The sequence below is a fragment of the Centroberyx gerrardi genome, chromosome 20 (genome assembly GCF_048128805.1).
Source record: "Centroberyx gerrardi isolate f3 chromosome 20, fCenGer3.hap1.cur.20231027, whole genome shotgun sequence".
Lineage (NCBI taxonomy): Eukaryota > Metazoa > Chordata > Actinopteri > Beryciformes > Berycidae > Centroberyx > Centroberyx gerrardi.
In genome coordinates, this window is record NC_136016.1 from 11593415 (window position 1) to 11615482 (window position 22068).

General features: G+C 42.9%; 1 protein-coding gene across 3 annotated transcripts; it reads left to right on the forward strand.

Annotated features, from left to right (window-relative positions):
• Positions 1–15810: 15810 nt before the first annotated feature.
• Positions 15811–21878, forward strand: stx4 (syntaxin 4). Of its 3 annotated transcripts, XM_078290825.1 has the most exons (11): positions 15811–15982; positions 16353–16460; positions 16917–17016; positions 17451–17525; positions 17654–17724; positions 17995–18103; positions 19091–19164; positions 19676–19813; positions 19892–20002; positions 20099–20190; positions 20285–21878. In XM_078290825.1, exons 1-10 carry the CDS (start codon positions 15953–15955, stop codon positions 20177–20179), a joined length of 897 nt encoding a protein of 298 aa, XP_078146951.1. In that variant the 5' UTR covers positions 15811–15952; the 3' UTR covers positions 20180–20190; positions 20285–21878. The 3 variants fall into 3 exon arrangements, with proteins under 3 accessions (XP_078146951.1, XP_078146950.1, XP_078146952.1); XM_078290824.1 differs by having other exon boundaries at positions 20099–21878; XM_078290826.1 differs by having other exon boundaries at positions 16356–16460; positions 20099–21878.
• The last annotated feature ends 190 nt before the right edge of the window (positions 21879–22068 follow it).

A 22068-nucleotide genomic window follows, 5' to 3' on the forward strand; every position in this document is an offset into this window, starting at 1 on the left:
CATTTCGCAGTCAGCCTCAAGAAGGAGGAGACAGATTCATGGCTACTGATAGGTTACCATCCTGTGCTACACTACCTTATAGCAGTGGTTCTCAACCTGGGGGCCGGGATCCCCCAAGGGGACGCAAGATAATTCTGGGGGGTCGCAAGATGATTTGTGGGATAGGATTGCTTTTTTCTTGTGAAATACTGAATACTTTTAAGCCTCTAGGCCTCCTCTGATAATTTATCAGATGAAACAAGCTGAAGAGGGTAAATCATTCTTTGATTGAACTGTTCACCACTTTGCATATGCAGCCTGTGACAGGGGGTTCACAAATAGGCATCGCTTTGGTTTAAAGGGTCACAAGCCAACAAGGCTGAGAACCACTGCCTTACAGTATCATACTGTATCATGTCATTTTATATTGTAAATAATGCTATGTAAAGAGACATGCAACAATATGTTATTGTGATACAAACAGCCAAAAAATTTATTGTGGGTCAGATGAATGTATCCAATCCTATCCTATTCTATCGTCCTGTCTTGTCCTGTCCTATCCTTTCTACTTCTATGACATTTTATTTAATTTATTCAGTAAACTGTAAGCTACTTAATGTGGTGTTCCTCAGGGATCCCTCTCCCTGTCCCTGTTGTTGTCATGGGGGCACTGAGTAGATGTGAGAAAAGCAGGAAACCAAAACAGAGAAACCCACTTAGCCAGTCAGCTAACTAGGTCAAAGCTTTGTTAAGTATGCCGGAGTAGCTGCCTGTACCCCTCACACATGCATGTCTTCCAACAGACACATCACTTTTTACAATTTAAAAGGTAATATGGGCTACAGACCACAGTAAAGCAGAATGCTTCATGAAAAAAAAAAACGGTATTGATTTGTGATTGAAAGTAGATGCTACATGCGGACTATACAGCTTAACATGCATCGCACATGAGACTACGAGGCTTAAATGGCTTTATCCATACATTTATTCAACAAATCATGAATATAAGTCTAACTAGACTTACCAGAAGCCTCATGTGCAGAAACATGTAGGATAACTACAGTGGTAGACCATTCTGAAACATAAGTATTCATGAGTATTCTCAATATATTCATGAGTATTCTCAATATATTCTCAGTGTGAAAGGCTTTACTGTAAATAGTAGCAGTGAATAGCCTGCTGATAGAAACCACACAGACAGGCAAAGCACTAACATCCCATTCAATCATCACAACCACTAACCTTAGGGCTGTCCTACATCAATAATGACTGAATGAGATGAGCCTTGCTTCAGAGAGGCAGCTGTCATGTACAGTAGGAAGACCTTGAAGCAGACCTAAGTTATGATGACACTGAAGACAGTAAATCAGTTCAACTACCTCTGTCACAGTTACAGTAGGTTGGCAAAGAGTGACATTAAATCCTCTATGCATGATAAACAGCCCGTATCAATATCCCAGCAGCTACACAGAGATCAATGAAGCAGAGATTTATGGCAGGGATCAGAAAACTGAGTTACTCTACAGCAGAGTGAGCACATGTGAGCGTGTGGCCCATTTTCTGACACTAAATATTTGTCATTCCTGAATGAGGGGAGGTGTGTGTGTGTGTGTGTGTGTGTGTGTGTAAGGCAGCTTTAGAAAGAACAGGGTCAATTTTATTGAATCTCATTACGCAGTGGGGAATCCTCACCAGCAACCAAGGCTTAGCCTGGGTTTAACTTCCTCAGATTCAAAGTAACTTCTACCAAAAAAAATATTATTATTTTCACTTTCTCTTTATTACTGTTTAGCCTATTATCTATCAATAGAACCATATTGCGATGAAATAATGAGCTATTGTGATACACAATTATGTTGTCTAAATTAATGATAAAAAACAAATACTAAATAAAATCCCTCAAATCTGAAACAAATTAGGGAACATTATTTGGAAATTAGAGTTCTCCATACTTTATAGAGTATTTAATACACCATGCAGTATAGAGCGATGACCATTGGATTATTTAACGTGATTTTGCATATGTTAGCAATTATCGTTACATATCAATATAGAAATAATTTCTTATAATTATTGTGATATAAATTTTGCCCAGCCATAACTCCTAACCAACAGCACTGCAGCTTACTTGGAAATGTCCTGATGCCTGTATTTTCAGGCAGTCTCAGTGGTTATTTGATGTCACCCAAGTTCAACTGGCTCTCCCTGGTTCTCACCAGGCAAACAAACCAAAGGAAAAACCACTCCAGAGTTCAAATAAACTGCTCCAAATACGCTTGGTGTGAACGCACCGAGCCATATGACCATATAAGAATGTTGAGTGAAATGGGAATGCCCAGTCCTTCTATTTAACTTCTGTGGCCTTTATTCCTTTGTTTGATCCTGTTCATAACATCATTTTCTTTACAGGAAGTAGTCCCAGTTGCCCTCACCCATGCCCTTCATCCCATGCCTTCCTCCATCGGGACCCAAAGACATCTTCCTATTCATTATCCTGGGTATAAGTATAGGAGGGGGAGTGAGGGAACAATCCCCCTTCTAGTAGCATGTCCTCCTCCTCCTCCTCAGAGGCTGCTGCCAGCAGGAGTCGATCTCCCCTCGCATCCCAAACTGACTTCAGCTTTGATTTGTCAGAGTCTCGTAAATGACAGAGAGACAGAGTCAAGTTCATTTTCATGGCTCAAAAAGAACCAGAATCGGGGCTAACTGCACCCCCGGTGTGTGATGGCTCATTATAGAGGCATCATGTTATCGGCTCTGACATCTTTATGTGCCACTAAGCCATCTCATCAAAGAGCTGCTCTGCTGATTGTTGTGCGAGGCTGTGCTCTCACACAAAAAACTGGGAACTTATTTTTGAGAGAGGGCAAGTGGAGTCCATGAGCTAAAATAAGAGGCGTCGTGTCAACACTGGGAACACAAACAATTCACAGAGAGGGGAGTCTGAGAGGGGGTTCGCACAGTCTCACTGCTGTCTCAGGTTACCTGTCTGTAAAAGCACACCTGTTTACTCCTGGGAGCGAGGAAGAGGGTGTGTCATCAGGTGTGTGCTGTAATGCCTGGATCACACCTGAACTGTCTGTCTGCTGTCAAACTGCATTTGACACCGTTAGAGGGCTTAGGGGTCTGGCACTTAGGTTTCACAGTAGGAATCAAGGTCAATTTGAGCGCTTGTCTGCATGTTCACTGCAATGTTTTTGAGCCGGGTCGTATAAATATGCAGTTAATCAAATTCGTTACACCCTCCCAAAGAGCTGTCCTCATGGAGTACGCTACATTTTGCCACCATGTTTCTGTCAGAAATAATTGATAGGGAAACCAACAAAATTGGCACCACACTTTGTTATGTACAATATACTGACAACTGCGTTTTAAAGAAGGACAAGAGGGGTTATTTTAGAGTTTGATCCAGTCTTATTAAAAAGAAGAAGACAAGGAAAAGCTGCACCATATCCAGACTAATGATAACTGTGTTTTCTGAGTTTGCCCCACTTTCTCTAGTCTGTTGGTCTACTTTAATAGCAATGAACTTCCAAAAAAGAAAAAAGGGTCAATTTGCGGAGGACACTTAGCTCACCCACAGCTGTCCAAAAATGTTGCTTTATTATGAGAAACTGCTGCGCTTTGTGCCGGCAGGCTCGGTTAGCACATTAGCAACAATGCTGTTCTTTACAAGGTGTGTGGGATAAAGAGATTTGAAGGCTCCTGCAGAGAAGGGAAGTCTCTGATTTTCAGGAGGGGAGCTTGTAATAATATTTTCAACCGTTGAAAAAGAGATTGAGTGCAGCTGGAGGTATCACAGACTGAGAGGCTCTGCTCTGTGCGCGCTCCTATACGGCTCCACAATGGAAATCCCAGCTTCAAACTGATGAAATCCAGCATTCAGCATCAATTTAACTGCCGGTGTATTCATGCTACTTTGAAATGAATGTGAATACAACAACAAAATGAGGAAGGCACGTCTAAACAGAGGTGGAAAGCCATCACAGTATTCAAAGCGGAACAGTGTTTTGTGACAGCAGCTAAGTGGAGATGTGTGAGAACCTCAGACGTGAAAAGAGGCGTGAGGCAGATAACGGCAAATGTGTAAGGAGAGAATTACCACAGGTACGCTCGTCTCAGACACAATCAGGTCCCGTCATCATTACACTTGGTTAAGTCATCTACGTTATCAGCACGTTTACATCATCGGCTCAGCAGCTCCCCGAACAAATGACTCAACTGTTGCAATGGAATTCCTGTGCGGTAATGGGGCCGCGCGGGCCGAGGCCTATTACAGTGATCTATGGCTGAGGGCCGCCGGGGCTCACTGAAGGGGTTAATGCCGGGAGGAGAAGCATACGCTGTGGGGCGAAGGTACGAAATGAAGGGGAGGTTTCTCTGGCCGGCTCCTCTATTCCCCTCAGGCAGACTCAAACGATCTCTCCCATCCATCCATCCACTGTACGATGATAACTACTCTCCCCTCGTGCCCAAGCCTCATCATCAGACGGTCCTGTGTACCGGAGTCTTGCTTTCCCAGAATTAATACTCTGCCTCTTGCACTCATATTGCACCTAAATTGCTCTCCCTCTCTCTCTCTTTCTCTCTCTCTCTCCATTATCAGACTGACTCTCCAACCGCAAGGGAGTAGTAATGGTGGGCTCTGCCTTGGATACTTTGTCCAAAGGGTCAGAGACAGCTGTAATGTGGGTTTTGAGATAGCCATGAGGACAAATGGAGACTGGTGTGAAGAAAAGGAATGCAATTTTCTCTTTAAAATCCCACATCTAGCAGGTAGTGTGACATCACTATCCCAGACCATGATGCTTCTTTGTGAGAAATAAGAAACTCTCCAGTTCCTGTTTTTTTAAACTATATGTCAGGGCCAAAAATTAGTCAATGATCTTTGTCTGATGGGTTCTTACATAAGAAGAGTAGCAATAAGTGTTCATGAGCCTTGGACCCTTGGAGCAACTGATTTCAGTGAATATAGTTTGGAGCACTACTGAGTGCAGGTGGAAGGGGGAGTGGTTTTTGGATGCCAGAATGTATTGTTGAACGTTCTTGAGGTATAATGGGCCTCAATGAAGCATCTATGATGGGATGTGACCATTTGATAACCCCCTCCCTTCTCTCTCTCCTTTCTTCTAACATCCAAGCCATGTTTCTACATAGCAGCTCACTATGCTACGCTAAATAGCACAAGGGATATTTATATCAGATCCTGTGTATTGGTAAAAAGTCCTCCAGTAAATCAGTCTTCCAGAGAGTAAATACGACCATGCAGTGCCTGTTTGATACATGCAAGCCTAGTTGAAGAGCGTCAGAGCACCAACAGATAAGAGTGATGCAAATACACGACTGTACACATAGCTACATATCACTGTACACATACACTACACACTAAGTATGCTTATTGTACAACGTGCTCCAAGGAAATATTGATCACCCATTACTGTAAACCACACCGCAGTTCAGCATGCATCAGGAAGTGTGTGGCAGCGGTTTGTTTGGCAGCTGACACTCTCTGCCCACGTTCTCTTTATTTAGACAGTGAGGGACACAGACACATAACAGGAGCTCCCATTATAGTGTTGAGAGTCGGCTGCCACACAGACTTCACAACATAATCATCGCACATACACACATACACATACACATTGAATTTTATTTTTCACCTTGTTAGCTAGTTCTCCATATCATAACATATGTCCTGGAAATACATGGAATTTCAGAAGCAAGGCACCATCGAAATGCCGGTCCTTTAACTTTAACACACTGAATTACTTTAGGATTTACACAGGATTCAAACATTACAGAGGTTCAACATGCTACAGGGACGGGGACAAAAACCACTGTCTCATGCAACATAGAAACCAGGCGAATGTGACGAGAAGCCCCCTGCTGTCTGTGAAGCTGCCCTCTTCACCCCTGCCCCTCATCTCACACCGCGGCTGACGAGGCGGTGACAGCGACACCTGAGCTCCCAGGATTTGACTTCCCATTAAAGTTTAACAGACAGGTATAGTAGTGGTGGTAACAAGGCAACAGGTATAGTAGGACACGGCTGCTTTTTCGCCACACCCCTCCAACAGCTGTGTGAGGCGAGGGGGAGAGAGGTCGTGTTTTTCCTCTGATTCCACATGGATCAAATGGCCAGACAGAGTTCAGCGAGCAAACAAACAAAGACTAGGTTTAAATCGTACAGTAAGGAATTTTGATCTAATGTAAAGAACGCAATCACCATGTTAGACACAGTGTCGGCCTATTTAGGAATTTGTTCCTTTGCATTTCACCATGAGACACATACAGTATATATGCTTGCATGTCACAACAGGTTCAGAGGATCATCCCTAAAGCTATCCCTATATGAAACTACAAAAATCAACTTACACACACACACAAACAGAAACATGCATTTTACTGTAGAAACTAATCTAGCTAATCTGTGAAACACTATGATGTCATTACCAAATTATTATGTTTGTTACAATCAGTAATGACATTTTTCTCTAAACTTTGTTGGATTGTTCTCAATTTTATAGAAATAATAAACGCAGAAAATGAAACTAATGACTCCATCCACACCAACCCTGCTGGATCATCCCTCTCTTTCTGAGACTGGACTCAATGACCCTCCGCGGAGAGGCGGCACGCATGAGGCCACGGCCTCTCACTGCAGAGAGCGAAAAATCTCTCTGAAGACAGATATGCTGAGGCAGAGGGAAGGAACAAGAAAGGAGAAAAAAAAATCTTTCCCATTAGCATGGGAAATGAGTGTGGCTCTTGCAGACAGAGCTAGCTACCCTTGCTAATGTGTAAATAACGAGGAAGGCCTCTCTACTCCATCAACCTAACTCGTAACCAGACATTCTTCTCAGAGGTTCATCATTTGATGTGAGCACCACTGAGTGGGAGATTTTAACCCTTTCGTCTCCAGTGGTGACCATGTCCTTGTCAACAGCAGAATTCAAACAGTTAAATTGTATCTCTGCTAGCTGCACTCCATCATGGTTTTGAAGTGTTTACTCATGGAAGCCTCTGATCGTCCCTCATTAACGTGAGCGTTCCCATTTGCATGAAGCAGCGACAGCATGTTGACGCGATGTGTTTTCTCTGGGACCTCGGTTGGCAGCTTCAGCAGCAGCCGGGGCTCAGCTACACTCGACCTGACAGCTCTGAATGAGACGTCAACATGCCAGCATAAGATGTGGTCACTTGAGTGGAATTCATATTCCATAGCAGGCTCCAATTAGTGTCCATTACTGCAGGAGCTCTGGGAGTGTTATTCCCCTCGTGATGTCATTTCCTGTCCCGTTCAGGCTGTGCTTTGGAATGCGTGTTGACGAAGCGCTCAGGTTTCAGCTGAGGGTGTTTAACAGTCCAGAGGGGCTGCAGTGTGTTTTTGTGCAAGGCGGGACCCTGTCACTGCTGAGCTAATGTTTCCAGGCAAATCTCAGCGTTGGCATGGGTGTGGTCGATACACAGGATAGGTGGAGTAAGGGTGTGATGCCACTGACTGCATGGGTAACATCTGCGTCAACAGAACTCGGGGACCCTGGTTGCCATGGTGATATCATGGGCGCGTCACAGAATGCCATGTGGTCACGGATACACACAGGACTTGCGGGGTACAGCTAATTTGCTTGCAACACTACCAGTCTTTCTTCATGTTAGCATTACAATTATCTGTTGACAGCGTGAACAGCTAAATATGTGAAGGTCAATATGGTGAACACAATGACGGGCTAAGATAAATACAACACAGTTATTTAGATTTGGTTCAAAGAAAGGATGTTTGCACTCTTAAACCATGGCCTCGCCTTCTCCATGTGTATCTACGCAGGATCGGTAAAGCCACCATCTGATGCCATTGGCAGGGCGGGTAAAGAACCCAGTGATCCTGGTTGCCCGGGCGATAGAAAAGGCGTGGCACAGGATGCCATACGGTCAGATCACTGACTCGTTCTCTGAATCACTCCGCATCATCTGTGCATCTCCTCCCAGCTCTCTCCCTTTCTCAGCAGCATCCATCATGGATCTGCCTCTGATGAGAAAAATAAATAAATCTATGTGCTGCTGCAATACCCGGGCAAGCACTCTCCTGTCTGCGTCTTTAATAGATTAACATGCCAGTGGATAAAAATGCAAGCCAAAACCTATGGACTAAGAGACTTGATTCTGCCTCTGTAGGTCAAAGCCAGCCAAACAGCTAAGAGCACATCAGTTGAGAGGTTCCTCACAACTGATATGGTGAAGTGCTATAAAGAGCTCTAATTTCATAAAAGAGACCAGCCAACCTGTGCCATGAGCTTCTCTTCAGCCCTTGAACGAGGCTCCTACCTGAATGAAGAAGGACATCTCTGAAAACGAGCATGTATGCTCAGTCAAACCTGAATAAATAAAGGTAGACAATGAGGACAAAGAATGAAGGACACCATACTGATACCAAATTTTGAGAGGGTAAAAATGCCCTCCCTGCTTTTATCTTTGAAGAGTAGGCTACATTAGCAGTGCAGCAGCATCCTATTGGTTGAACCAAACTCTGTTCTGAAGGCCATGCTGTCATCATCGGCAGCAGAGCTGAGAGGGTTTGGGCTGTGGTGTCTGTCTGTACGGTCCTGAGGGGCTCAGCAACAATCTAAGGCAGCGTCTCCAACATCACACTCCAGTGACTGCAGTAACGCTCCGCTGGCAATGACATCTCCCTCAGTAACTCCCTCGGTTTCACCCAAAAAACTAGGAACGATGTCCCAAAAGATGCTTCTTCACTCCCCCTTTAGGTACGCCCCCAATTCCACTGCTGTATCGCAGCATCACAAACCATGGCCCCACTAAGTAATTCAATTGGAAATATGATCCAGTGTTATGAGCCTCGGTGTTGCACGAGGAGAATATAATCATGCGCCTCAGTCACTGTGTCAAAGGAAGAGGCTATTTTTGTCAAAAGAGGGAGCATCAGCCATCATGTCCTCTTTCTATCCTAATCACTTTCAGAGCATAACTGTCACAGCATTATTTCAGAAGGTGGTGTGCTTTCAAGGAAGCAAATGGTTACACTGGAGGATAGAGAGACCGCAAGGCGAGGTGGAGTGCGGGGACATGTCAAAACCGAGAGAACGGTAAAGAAAGAGAGAGAGAGAGAGAGAGAGAGAGAGAGGAGAGAGAGATAGTAAATGAGCGTGAGAGAGGAAAAAAAAGAATGGCTGATTTTGAGATGGCTGGAGAGGAGGAGGGGCGGAAATGTTTCTGTGTGTGTGTGTGTGTGTGTGTGTGTATGTGTGTGTGTGTGTGTGTGTGTGTGTGTGTTATTGGCATGAAAGGGAGAACGTGTGTGTCTAGAGGTGAGAAAATAAGAGTTTATTGGTATATATATGAGTGTGCACTGTTCCCTGGCAGGCTCCTAGCATCTTTCATTTACTCATAATTACAGCGGAGCCGGCAGATAGGGCCAGGTTCTAATTGCTTGCAGGAATTTATCATTAACACACTATCGCCATGATTAACGAGGAAGACTCAGATGTGGATTGAGCACACAGACACACTCACACACTCACACACACACACACACACGTACAAATGAACCCATGCATGAGCGTGCATGTCCACAGGAAGACAACAATGGCTATAATGGTGATCATAATAATAGTTCTCCCACCCCCTGCATATCAACACCTCCCAGACCCCCGGAGAGGTGCAACACTTTGCACTATAAACGTAATGTCATCCATGTCGGTTCCTGTTAGTTGTGCCACTTCTCTACCCTTTCAGCCCTGAACAGCTTGTGGCAGCCAGGCAGAGACCAGGCTACCTCCAATACTAACCTAAATAATTTCATTATGCTCCCTGGACAGCATATTCTCACTGTATTCAGGGTCTAAAGTGCCCATGAATACTAATTATGTTCCAAATAAAGGGCAATCAATTCTCAAATCCTGAGGATGTTGTTGGAATTAACACACACACACACACACACACTGCACTATACAAGCAAGACTACACGCACCATGTTTGACAAATGGGTTCATTATCTTTTCAATGAATGGCCTGGCAGCCAAGGAGGATGAAAAACAGATTAGCATAATTTATGTTCGCCTCTATGGAGCCATTTGTACTAATCTGAAGCATACACAAGATAGGAGCTCTTTATTAGGACCAAACAGTACCAAACAGTTGGCCAAATGGAGGCTCAATCTTCAGGACAAAACGCTGAAGCTCAATGTTGACGGAGTGTCGGCACGGTCAAGACAACAATGTGTCCGGTGCAGGGATGCAGCAGCGTTGGCCATGAGATGTCCAAGCAGCAGCAGGTCAGGGATTGATGGGAATACAAGACTAGATTTAGCCCCCCTCAGGAACCCTACACCCAGACACACAGACACATATGGGAAAGCCTAGGGATTGACAACGTTGAATCAGCATGGAGGAAGTGCTGAATCAATGTCAAGGAAACTGTCACAAAACAATAAAGACAGAAAAACACATCCAACACGTGAATGAAAGAAAAAATCTGACACACTATTTGGACTGTTTTCTTTCTTTCAGGAATAGGATGAGCAACATCAAACTGTAATTCAGGTTTCTGCTCTGAGCAGCATCTTGTACAAGAACCCAACAGATTAAACTGTGTCACAGACAGGAGCAGAGGTCTGTAAGCATGTCAGGGACACTGCAGGGAATGTTTGGAAGGTAAGATATCCCATCCCATCTTTCTCCCCCCGCTGTCATGATGTCAAATAAAGCCACAGCATGGCTGAACAAGTTCTTCATCAGGTTTCATGGTGGGGAGACTTACAGTAACAACCAAACACAGCCGATCCGCTGCATGCTGCTCAGATGGCTGTTGTCAAGGTCCACAGAAAAGCAATAGCCTGCACGCTGGCAAAAGTCACACAAATCATTTGTCACAGGTCCATCCATCAATCAAACAGTCACTTTCTATTCCTGCGTGGCCGTGCATCAATCCACCCCAGAATATGACAGGGAAAACAATAATGCATGAAATAAAAATAATGAAGCCATTAATGGCATGCCTGCTTTTTTTGCTATGAAAAACATGCAATTTACAGTGCTCTCTTCAATCACTGAAGCTAAGGGGCTGACAGTCGATAATGGTTTAGGACTAAAATGGAAATGTGTATGAGCAGATACAAACAATGCTTCTGGGGTCTTGTGGCCTGTAGCCCAAATATTACTCAGCGATGATAAGAAACCATTTTCCTCGGCCTGTTGTTGAAGATTAGAAACCCATTTTCTAACATCCCTGGAATACATTTTTTTCTCTCGGTATTGTCTCACCTCTACGTTCTTCAGCTTCCTCTGCTGACCCAGCAGCTGGACCCAAATGCAGACCTCTACTTTCCGTTTTCCAGGAGGAAACAGGCTTTCCTTGAGAGACGCGTCTGTCCACAAGCCCACCACTAAAACAAACAGTCTCTTGCATCTATGGCCTTGGCTACTCACAGAAAGCATAGTCAACACAAAAATGTGAATGAGAAGATGAGCTAAAAATACACAGCAAAGAAGTGACTGAGCCAAAAGAGGATTAGGCCTGTCCCCTTCCTGCCATAACCTCCCGACGCTCACAGACAGTTACACATTTTCATTCAGTCGCAGTTTACGCAGCATTACGCAGGATTAATGATGCAGGCCCAGGGTTTTGGAGATGTGTTTAACTGTGTCAGACCCTCTCTTGACCTATATCCTCAACCGGAACAACGCTGCAGTATCTATCTAAAGGAAAAGCCTTCATTAATTCAGCAATGCCCATGTGTATGTTTTGACTTTAAAGCCAAACAGATATTTTATGAACTCTGAATGACCTCGTACTCATCAAAGAAAAACATAGGGAAAACAGATGGAGCATATAAAATACTAGGGAACATCTTCCTAATCTTGAGTTGTACCCCCTTTAGCATAATCCAGCTCAAATCCCAGGGCCGACTGGGGAAGTGTGAGTGGGGAAAGTGAATGAGTAACACTCTCCCCTCCCTCAACAATACTGTCAAGGGGCACTTGAGCAAGGCATCTAACCCTCATCTAACTGCTCAGTGGCCGCCAGTAGAAGAAATGGTTGTACTGGGCCATTCTGTGGTGTGAATGTGTGTAACTGTATGAATGTGAAGCAGGGCGTCGCTGGAAAAGAGCATGCATGCTCAGTCGACTTTCCCTGGTGAAATAAAGGTTAAAATAAATACTAAAAATTGTCTCAAGGGGTTTAAAATCCCTCGCTTCATCTCCATCTCCCCTTCATGACTGAAATAAATGTAAAGGGTTAAATCAATAAGGAATCATGGTTCTTCCGTACATTATCCTGGTCTTTCTGTTTCATGGCTGGAGCAGACGTTCCTAATATTTTGTACTCTTCAAGTGAAAGAGTGAAAACAGTAGAAAGTTCAGATGAATCCTAAAGGCTATGAGCATCTCACCCTCTCCCTTTTGAGTGTTGCTGTTGCTCTAAGCCTTAGTGTCTAGGGCATCTTGGTTTGTGTGATTTCGGTTTATCTTTAAATCCGGGGGGGGGGGCTCCAGCTCCAGCTAGAGCCGCAGTTCAGTTGGTGTCTGCAAGCCTCAAGACAAAACCAGGTGATACAGGCTGCCAAGGTCATGGAAACATCTCCAATTACCTGTATGGCCAGCAGTCAGGAGTCGTGTTGGAGTCTCACCCTCTAAATATGACTAATTGCCCCTGCTGTTCCGCTTCTTAGGATGCAGGTTAGAACTCATTACCGGGATGTTACGCCTCAGTGGGCTATAGTGCTCCGGCTCTCCGGCAGAGGAGGGAAGTAAACAAGCACCTGGGCTGGCGCACACACACACACACACACACACATTTATGTATTTGTGAATAATTGGTTGGTTTCATCTGTTGCAGGGTGCGATCTGTCTTTTGTCCCATACAGTAAGACACAATTCCAGTGCGTTCCAGTAATCTTTTAGACCATGAGGGTTTCCTATTAGCCCTGCCAAGTCCAGTCTGTTGAGCGTAAGCAACAGTAATACCGTTTTTATTGATCTGTGCCTGTATCAGCTTCTCTCCCCGCAGTGTGAGCGCGAGCCAGCAAGGTACAGGATAGCATGACACAAAATCCTCTCCACATCAGCTACTGTTGTCAGCCAACCAAAACAAACAGCTCTGGTTATAGCATACTTACAACTCCACCGCAAGCAATCTACGCCTTATAATAAACCTGGGAGCTGGAACGAGTTCTTCTGGTTGACAAGCCGCAAATCAGGCTCTCTGTGTTCTGATCTGGCAGGTCTTATTTGTAGACGTCGACTGAGCCGAAACACACTCGACATTGATTGTGTTTTGTTTTAGACTTACGCAATAATTACAACGGGCAAAACAAGACTTGATCCAGGTCACCAAAGCCACAGTGTTGACACCTGACATTTACTTTCAGTTACGAGGTAAGGGTGGGGTTGACAAACAGACGGAGAGACAAAGACTCAACACCTGACTCCTATTGGGAGGTGAACTGGATCTACACCTCTTTCACTGCACTTCATCACTGGATTCCCTGGATTCCCTCCTCACAACAACAATCCAATTTGGCCGGAGGGCTTACAGAAGATACGACACCAGTAAAACTGCCACAACACTTTGCTTCGTGTGAACCATGTTTTTCAAACTAAACATGGGTCCAAAATGGGTCTTACTGCTACATGTTAAAAGAAGTCAAATAGTGAGCCTGAGGTCCCAGGTGAGAGGATAAATTCCTCATTTGGGTCTCTGGATGAGAAAAGATGGCAGAATCTGTAGCATCAAGCCTTACAGGAAACATGATACCACTGATAACAAAGCCTCCATCACATAAACATGGAGTATATAAGCAGATTAATCTTGAGTAACTGTGCATTTATATGCACGTTCCACTTTACGGTTTGTCTAATGCAGCCTAGTGCAGTTTAGTAGGATTTATTACTCCTGCATTCATCATGCCACCAACCTTGACGTGTCACCATGTTTGATTGGTATGTAAAGCATTAGAGTGGAAGTTGCTGAACCACCTCGGTCTGCAATACTAATTTATAGGATTACAAAGCTTTTTCTGGAGCTTGGAACAAACAGCAAAAGTTATTTGGTTTGTGTGGACTGAGCCTCGTATTTACTGGTTTATTCTAGCAATTTCCACGGTGTAACCGGCTGTCCCAGGCTCTGTTACTGCGATTAGTACGGCAGCCTGGACAGTGGGCACCCTGGTCCTTGGGTACCACAGTCTCATCCGCTCTCTCCTCATTTGTGTGCGGATGCGCTCGTCCCCGCTGAGCTCAATCAATCATACAATGTTGACACTGCCACTGTGACCGACAGTGCGAGTTAATACGTTGTGCAAATCAAACCACTGAGCAGCAACAATAGCCGAGCATGTGAACGGATAGTAGGCTAAAATATGCTGAGTGCCGAATACGCTAGAAATCCATATCTACTCGAGTCGGCGCCAAGCGGGATGCGTTCATCTCTCTGGAAGTCCTCCAGCTCTCTGCCGTCAATACATCCTCTTTCATCATTTTGCTCTTACCTGCCCACTGTTTGGTTGGCGAGCTGTCTCATTCGATTGAATTGCTTCTTCATCTTGTGTTTTTCTGCGTTAACACCGAGGCGTAGAGCCGCTCCACATATCTCATTGACAGAAAGTCAGATCTCCACAGAGATGGCAGACGAGACGGTTCACTCTTTAAACATCCAAGTTTCGCATCGCTGTGGGAAATCGCAAATGAACAGAGAACGGTGCGCTAATTTCTACTCATTTTGGTGAGATCTCTGTCATCCACTCCGCTGCTCCAGAGATGCTGAACCAATTTCTCCCCGAGCGGAGTGACAGCTCACGACACGACGCTCTCCACTGGTGCACTATGGGAAATGCAGTTTACTTAAACTACAGATTTATATGACAATTATAACCCAGTTGAACTATTATTCATTTTGCTACTCAACAAAGCTTAAACGGGTTTAAAGTAGTTTATGTTAAATGTCCTCACAGCAGCATCAAATTGTTGGCCTATGCAATAGAGCCACATTTACTGATTTAAAGTGCTGCAGCTATCATCTGAAATACCACATGAAATACGTCTATTAATATTATTTAGTTTTCCGTAGGATACAATACTACTGCATTCATAAACCGCATAAGAAAAAATTCTACAGGCTAAGCCTACATTCGAATATTTCTTTGTAGCTTATCCAACTGGACCCCAGTCCGTTTCAAGTTCAGTTGATATGCTTTAAAAGTTGAATTTAGCTCCATTTAAATGGTCCTGAGGTAATGTAGGCTAAATTAACGTAAACTAAAAGCAAAACTGACTACAACTGAATGAAACTGGTATGGGCTTGGCGCAACTATAGCTACTTTCTACAGGCAAATAGCGTCATCTTGTGGCTCTGCTGAGAGAGAGTTACAAGCTCTTTATGAAGCTATACCAGTGATCTTTGATTTATAGAAACAGAAATGCAATGTCACAAAACGACCTTCATAGATGTAGTCTAGTCGATACATGCATCGTGACGATTTGGGAGACTTGGTTTAGCCCATTATGAGGATATGTCACCTTACTCCACACATGTTTATGTAAATATTTGCATGGATAAAAAAAACCCCACCAAGTATAGAACAGCATTGAAGGTAAACATAAGAGAGATGCAGTGTAAGTATGTGTTGGTTAAACATGAGCATTCAATAAGATTACATTCAAAGAGATAAACTACAGGGTTTCATATTGATGGGTTGTGCTCCAGTCTGCTCCATGCATTTATATTCCACTGCGGCAGGGGGCGATAGTGCGATAGTGCGTCATTAACGCGAATGTCCAGTGTATCCAAGTAACGTTATATCAGAAGAAGTGTTGTAGTAGTTCAGTTGTTGAATGACACTTAGAAGAAAGTTTACAGTCTTTTCGCTCTCTGGGAAAGTTTTTCCACACTTCGGCTTGGTGTCACAGCGTCTCTGACATTTTGGTGTCCAGCTTGCTATTTGCATTGCTTTGAAAAATGCGGGACCGAACTAAAGAATTAGGAAATGTAAGTTTCAAAGAAAATGGCTAACGTTAGCGATAGCACGCTAGCCTGCTAACTTGGCTAAGTTCACTCCTTCCATAAAGTAACGTTAGCTCACGTCGATGTTTCTTTCTCGACAGCTTTGAATGAGAAAGGATATAATTTCTTGATCAACGTATCACTGTTCGCCACTTTACATGTTTGCATAGGAACTTTAGCTACATGGCATTTGCAACTTCCGTTTGAATCAATTTGTGTATTTTCCTAAGAGGATGTGCCAGGCCAGGGCAGGGCTGGGCTGCTCTGCTCTGCCTGACATGACAACTTACTCAGACATGACAGGCAAAACAAAACAGTCACTGTGCACATTTTGTCCACAATGTCAAACTGACAGCAGAGTGCCGACTGCTCGGATGAGGATGAGGAGGGCAGAGCGTTGATGATCAAGCCTGGGACTTCTTCAGCGAAGGAGGAGAAGGAGAATGAAGCCTTCTTCAGAAAGGTGAACTTACTCTTCACATTACCTGGCTCACAGTAAAGACTTGGTTGTCTTTACTTTCTGTGACCTCAGCTGTTTCACATTATGCATACTAATTGAGTCATTTTTTTTTAGGACAAAACATGTTTTGAGGATAAACATTACATTTGTTGGCATTATTGTTGACATTGTGAAGTATAAGAGCTGGTAGAAGAACATGGACATGATGTTGTCTCTTATCTTGCGGCTTTCCTAAGTTTATTTTGTCAACATGTCAGTCCCTGCCCCTTCAATCTCTTTGTAATGGATGTTGTAAAGTGGCCTAACATGAATAAGGCTCTGAAGTTAGTGTCATACTTTAATGCATGCCATAATGGCATATTTATGCATCTGTGTTGTTATGTAAGATGTTGCAGGTGGGAGGTGAAGTCAGTAACTATGTTGTTAATTCTGAAAATGCAACTTCTTCACCCTCCTTAGGTGCAAGAAATCCGCGAGGGTCTGGAGACTCTCAAAAAAAAGGTGTCTGACCTTGAGAACAAACAGAAAACTGTGCTGGGTGTGGCTCTACCAGAGGATGGTAAGTAGCTAGCTGTGTTGATGCATGAATCTGTCAGGCAGAACAACTAGAGGTCCATAAGTGCATAAGTGCATCCATAAGTGCAAAATCTGCCCACCCAGTGCTCAAAGCTGGCTAAAGTCAACAAACTAATTGGTAGTGTGAAGTGTGAATGAATTAAGTCTCATGTGGAGTTGCACAAATTATTGGTTACTGGAGTTTCAAAATCGCCGATCACTGCCACACAAGGAAATGTGTTTCAGAAAGCTTTCTATTCATGTATTGTGCAGGATCCCTAGCTTACAAATCAAGTTGCATGTCAGGGGAAAGCTGTTGTTTTCTTTTTCAACTGAGCAAAGTCTAAGGATTGGCATCTCGCCACACACACAGTGCACACACATGGGTTTCATACAGGGCATTTGGGTGCTGAATATGGTGTTTTCCTCTTGGGTTAGGTATGAAGAAACAGCTCCAGACCCTGCGAGAGGAGATCAAAACTATGGCGAACCAGATCCAAAAAAAACTGAAGAGTGAGTATTATTACCCCACAGTTGAAATAACTTTTATCCAGTATGATGGATCAATGCTGAAGACAATGTTGTTTATTTGCTGTTCACGAGTCACTTGAATTGTACTCATCAAACTTGTCTTTTTGCAGCCATTGAATCCAAGAAGGCAGAGGATGATGGCAAATATATACCCATAAACACGAGGATGCAGCGGACTCAGGTTGAGCCTTTACTTGTTTATTTTAGACCTTAATGCCCTAGTCTGGGATTGTCTTTACGTTTTTCCACAACTTTATCATCTCATCACACCTTAAATATGAGATATCACTCCCATGTCAAAAATCACTCTAGAGGCAAACTAACCTTTGACACATTCAGAGCAGATTTAGACATTTACATATACATTTTGATTCAGGTTGTGGCCTTGAGCTTTAAGTTGACGTTAAGTATAGTGTCATTGACCAAATATTTTCCCTCTGTCTGTCTCTAGCATGGTGTGTTGTGCAAGGAGTTTGTGGAGCTGATGGGTCACTGTAACACCATCCAGTCTCAGTACAGAGAACGTAACGTGGAGAGGATACAGAGGCAACTCAAAATCAGTAAGTAGGGATGGGCAGAGCTGTGATTGTTTTTTTGTTTGTTTTGCAGTGATTTTTTGTTGGGTTTTTTTTTTATTCTTTTTAATCATTTTAGATTTTTGGTCTACAACTCTTATTTCACTGTTTTACTGATCACATCCTTTGTGAGCCATCCTTGTGGCTCAGTAGCTGGGCCGTATGTTGCGACATCATGAGTTTTAATCTCATGACATTTGTCACATGCCATCTCCTGTCCCTCCCTTTCACTTTCTACTGTATCATTTCTAATAAAGTAGAAGTGCCAGCAGTGTTAATCAGCATTTTAGAATTGAGTCATAGTCTTAGTATTTTGACAAATAGCCTTTAAATGGCCTATGATTTTAGTCAACAAAAATAGTTACATTTTACTCGATGAAAATACATGCACTTCAACAACTACTACAACTAAAAAATAATCAAAAACATCTACTACGGTGTTTTTTTGTTGCATTATATTTTCATCAATACAAGAATGACATTTTTCAAATGTCGTCGTCAGACAGAATATGTTGCTCGTCTTTGTTGACAAAATTGCAACAAACCTTCGTCAACAAGCATTTTGGTCATTCATTTTGTGACAATATATTAGTGCCATAAAGAATAATCATAATCTTTAAAATCACAAAGCACATCAATGTCTTATTTAGATTTGTCTTATATCAGCTTCAAAGTAAATTAATCTATTGATTATAATTGATTCATGACATGCAGTAATGGACTTAAGGTTTCACATGCTTGACAGATGACTAACAACCTCAGTCTCCAGGAAGGAAAAGGCAGAGGGTTTACAGAATGCACATAGACAGGGTAAAGAAAAGTGCACATAGTCAGCAAGAGGAACTCTTTCGATTTCAACACAAAGGGATTTTTTGTTTTCATACAAGTGTCTCTCCTGTGACATTTCTCTAAACCTTCCAGACATGAACATCCTGTATCCAAAATACTGATATAATGTGCTTTTCCCTTTAGCTGGCTCCAATGTAACAGACGCGGAGCTGGACGTTATGCTCGAAAGTGGACAGACGGACGTTTTCACACAAAATGTGAGCACACTTTCCTCTCAAGATGAAAGCCTGTGAGCTAAGTAACAGCCGACCTTGAAGTGACCACAACAGAAATGACCTGCTCGCTACAGTACAAAAATACATTTTCAGTCTTGGGTTTATTTTTTCCATCCACCAGTGTTCTCTGTGACCTACTTCACATCACTAAACAATTGTACTGCATTACTAGTAGTAATGACTACAAATGGCATGTGTTAAATGATCACAGATTTGCTTTGTTGTAGCTACTCTTATTGCTCAAGCTGGACAGCAGATTTGGTAAGCATATCAAAGAAAATGGATGTGCAGCCCCTAGGCATCTCTTTAGCTTTGCCATAGCTGTTAGCATAAACCCTTAAAGAGTCCTGCTGGCTTTTGATGTGTACTCTAGCTGCACTAGATGTGACCCTGGAGCCTGCTGAATGTTGACTTTTTTTTTCTGCGGTGTGTGTGTGACTGACATGTAATGCACTACAGCTAATCAATATGATATCTGCACCATGGCATACAGATCCTGATTGATGCTAAAGCCACCAAGCAGGCTCTGAATGAGATTGAGTCACGGCATGATGAGATCCTGAAACTAGAGAGGAGCATCAGAGACCTGCATGACATGTTCCAGTACTTGGCTATGGAGGTGGAGGCTCAGGTAATGCAGCTTTGACAAAGTTTTGTTGGTTTGTTTTTTGTTTTAAAAGGGTCTGACTCTGACATTTGTCCCACGCAGGGGGAGATGGTCGACCGCATTGAGACAAACATCAAACAGTCCGGCAACTATGTGGAAAAGGCGAAGGCAGACACGGAGAAAGCAGTCACATATCAACAGAAAGCACGCAAGGTACAAAGTGGGTTTGACCCGTTAAACGTTTTAGTAATACATGGTTGATTATGGTTGTATTCGTTGTTTAACCTATTTCTCTCTCTTTTCTCGCAGAAAAAATTTTGGATCGCGATATGCGTCGCCATCCTCATCCTCATCCTCGTCATTTCGTTGGTCACTACCTTCAGTGGCTGAGACCCGGCAATGTGAGTTGGCTCTGGATGTGGTTGGCAGAGGCTCGCTATGGGTGCAGAATTCTCTTTCATGTATAGAATAACAACTAAATGTTCAACCCCACAGGATGTAGGTGAATTAAGTCAATGGATTATACATACAACTCTGCCTTTTTTCGTTTTCCACGTTGTCTTCCTCTAACCCTCCCGTCCTGCCATTGGACCTTTTTTTTTTAAGAAGAGATGTCCTCTCTGTTTGTCGAGACTTTTTAACTAGCACCCACTCACAGACCGACATGCAGGCACGCATGTAAACACACACACACACACACACACACACACACACAAATGACTACAATCTTGCCCGCACTTACACTTTGCCAAGAGGTAATGCTGCTGGCTTATGGAATCTAGATCTGGTCTGCAGATGAACCACAGAGACCACGAGAAAGTCTGTGAACTGTTACGTCAATGCCCCTCCCCACAAAAGGAAAATAAAAAAAAAATAAAAAGTGTGAGCAAGGAAGAATGCAGTATTGGAAACCAACACTGGCGCTGATCATACTGTACTCAGGAAAACCGCTCGTTGATTCTTGTTACATTATTGTTTATAAATGAATTAGAAAAGTGAATAACAATTTTATAGAGCAGGACTTCTTTTTACAGTCGTATAAATAGACTAATATAATTGTACATAGCCAATATTGTTTGGTGAGTAATTAAGACATACTTAATGCAGTTGATTTAAAAACTTGAAAGGTGTCTTGAACTGCATTCATGTAACCAGTGTAAATACAGAAGCTTTTATGTGGAATTATTAGCCCCTGGAATTGATTTTTTTTTTTTTTTTTGGACTCCTACAAAGGTGTCTGAGCACTGCAATGACTGGCCCAAGGCCCCCGTGTTGGTCCTATTTCCACAAGTGTTTATTTATATTTTGAACATTGTTGTGTAAGCTGCTATGTGAATAGTTCTGCCACAGCAACAATGCATGATGGAATCCTTTTTGAAGAGTTTTCCTATCTGTGCCTTCTCTTGTGATTTATGTCTCTTGTGTGTCGATGGACAGTTCAAAGGGCTGAGCAGAGATCGTGATGTAGTGCACTAATATTGTCAAGAAGGGATGGAGAGTGTGCTGTAACTGTTATGTGATTTCTCTGCCTTGAGAACTTTACAGTTTTTATTCATTTTTTTTTATATTTGAAATCCAAAAGCAATGTTTCAGCCATGATGCTGTATAAATGGCTTAGCCTTACATATATACCTTGACATTTTGAATCATATTTGGCCATTTTTCTTCACCAATTTGTCACATTGTCCTAATAAGTCTCTACATTTGTCCTTCAGTTTGTGACAGTTAAGTATTTTTAGTAGTATTTGTTGAAAACAAATGGCACTGCTAAGAGCCCTTTTGGGGAGACTGGAGCACAAATATAGAAACTTCTTTGCACCACAATGTGACAAATGTTAAGAAAAAACGGACTAAAATTTGAAATGTCAAGGAATCCCTTTAATCCTCCTCGCTCAGTCTCCTTTGGAAGCAGAGAAGGTGGCTGTCTGCACAGCTAACAGCTGATAAGAAAAAGGGTGGAGGAGGGCAGAGCAGTGAGAACTTTGCTACTGTGTAATATTTTGGCTGTTGAATTTTGTATCAAACTTGGCTCATTTATTTTAATGTAGAATTGTTTTAAAATAAAATGTTGTCATGTTCTACAGTATTATATCCTGTCTCGTTTTTCTTTAACCATTAACTCCAGGCTGTTAAATCTGATGGGAGAGCAACTAAGGCACGGATCATGACTTATTAATTTTTAGTTTGCTCATCTAGCTATTATACAGTGTGTGTTTTAACTGAAAATTGGTTGACCACACTGCAGAGGTTTAGTTTGCGAGTTGCTCCATAGTAATACC

Bases quoted from the DNA above. Each gene is read 5' to 3' on its own strand.
- stx4 (XM_078290824.1), top strand. From the start codon at position 15,953: ATGCGGGACCGAACTAAAGAATTAGGAAAT. The intron at 17,725-17,994 runs GTTGAGCCTTTA...GTCTGTCTCTAG, and splicing joins CGAGGATGCAGCGGACTCAG to CATGGTGTGTTGTGCAAGGA. The intron at 20,003-20,098 runs GTACAAAGTGGG...CTTTTCTCGCAG, and splicing joins ATCAACAGAAAGCACGCAAG to AAAAAATTTTGGATCGCGAT.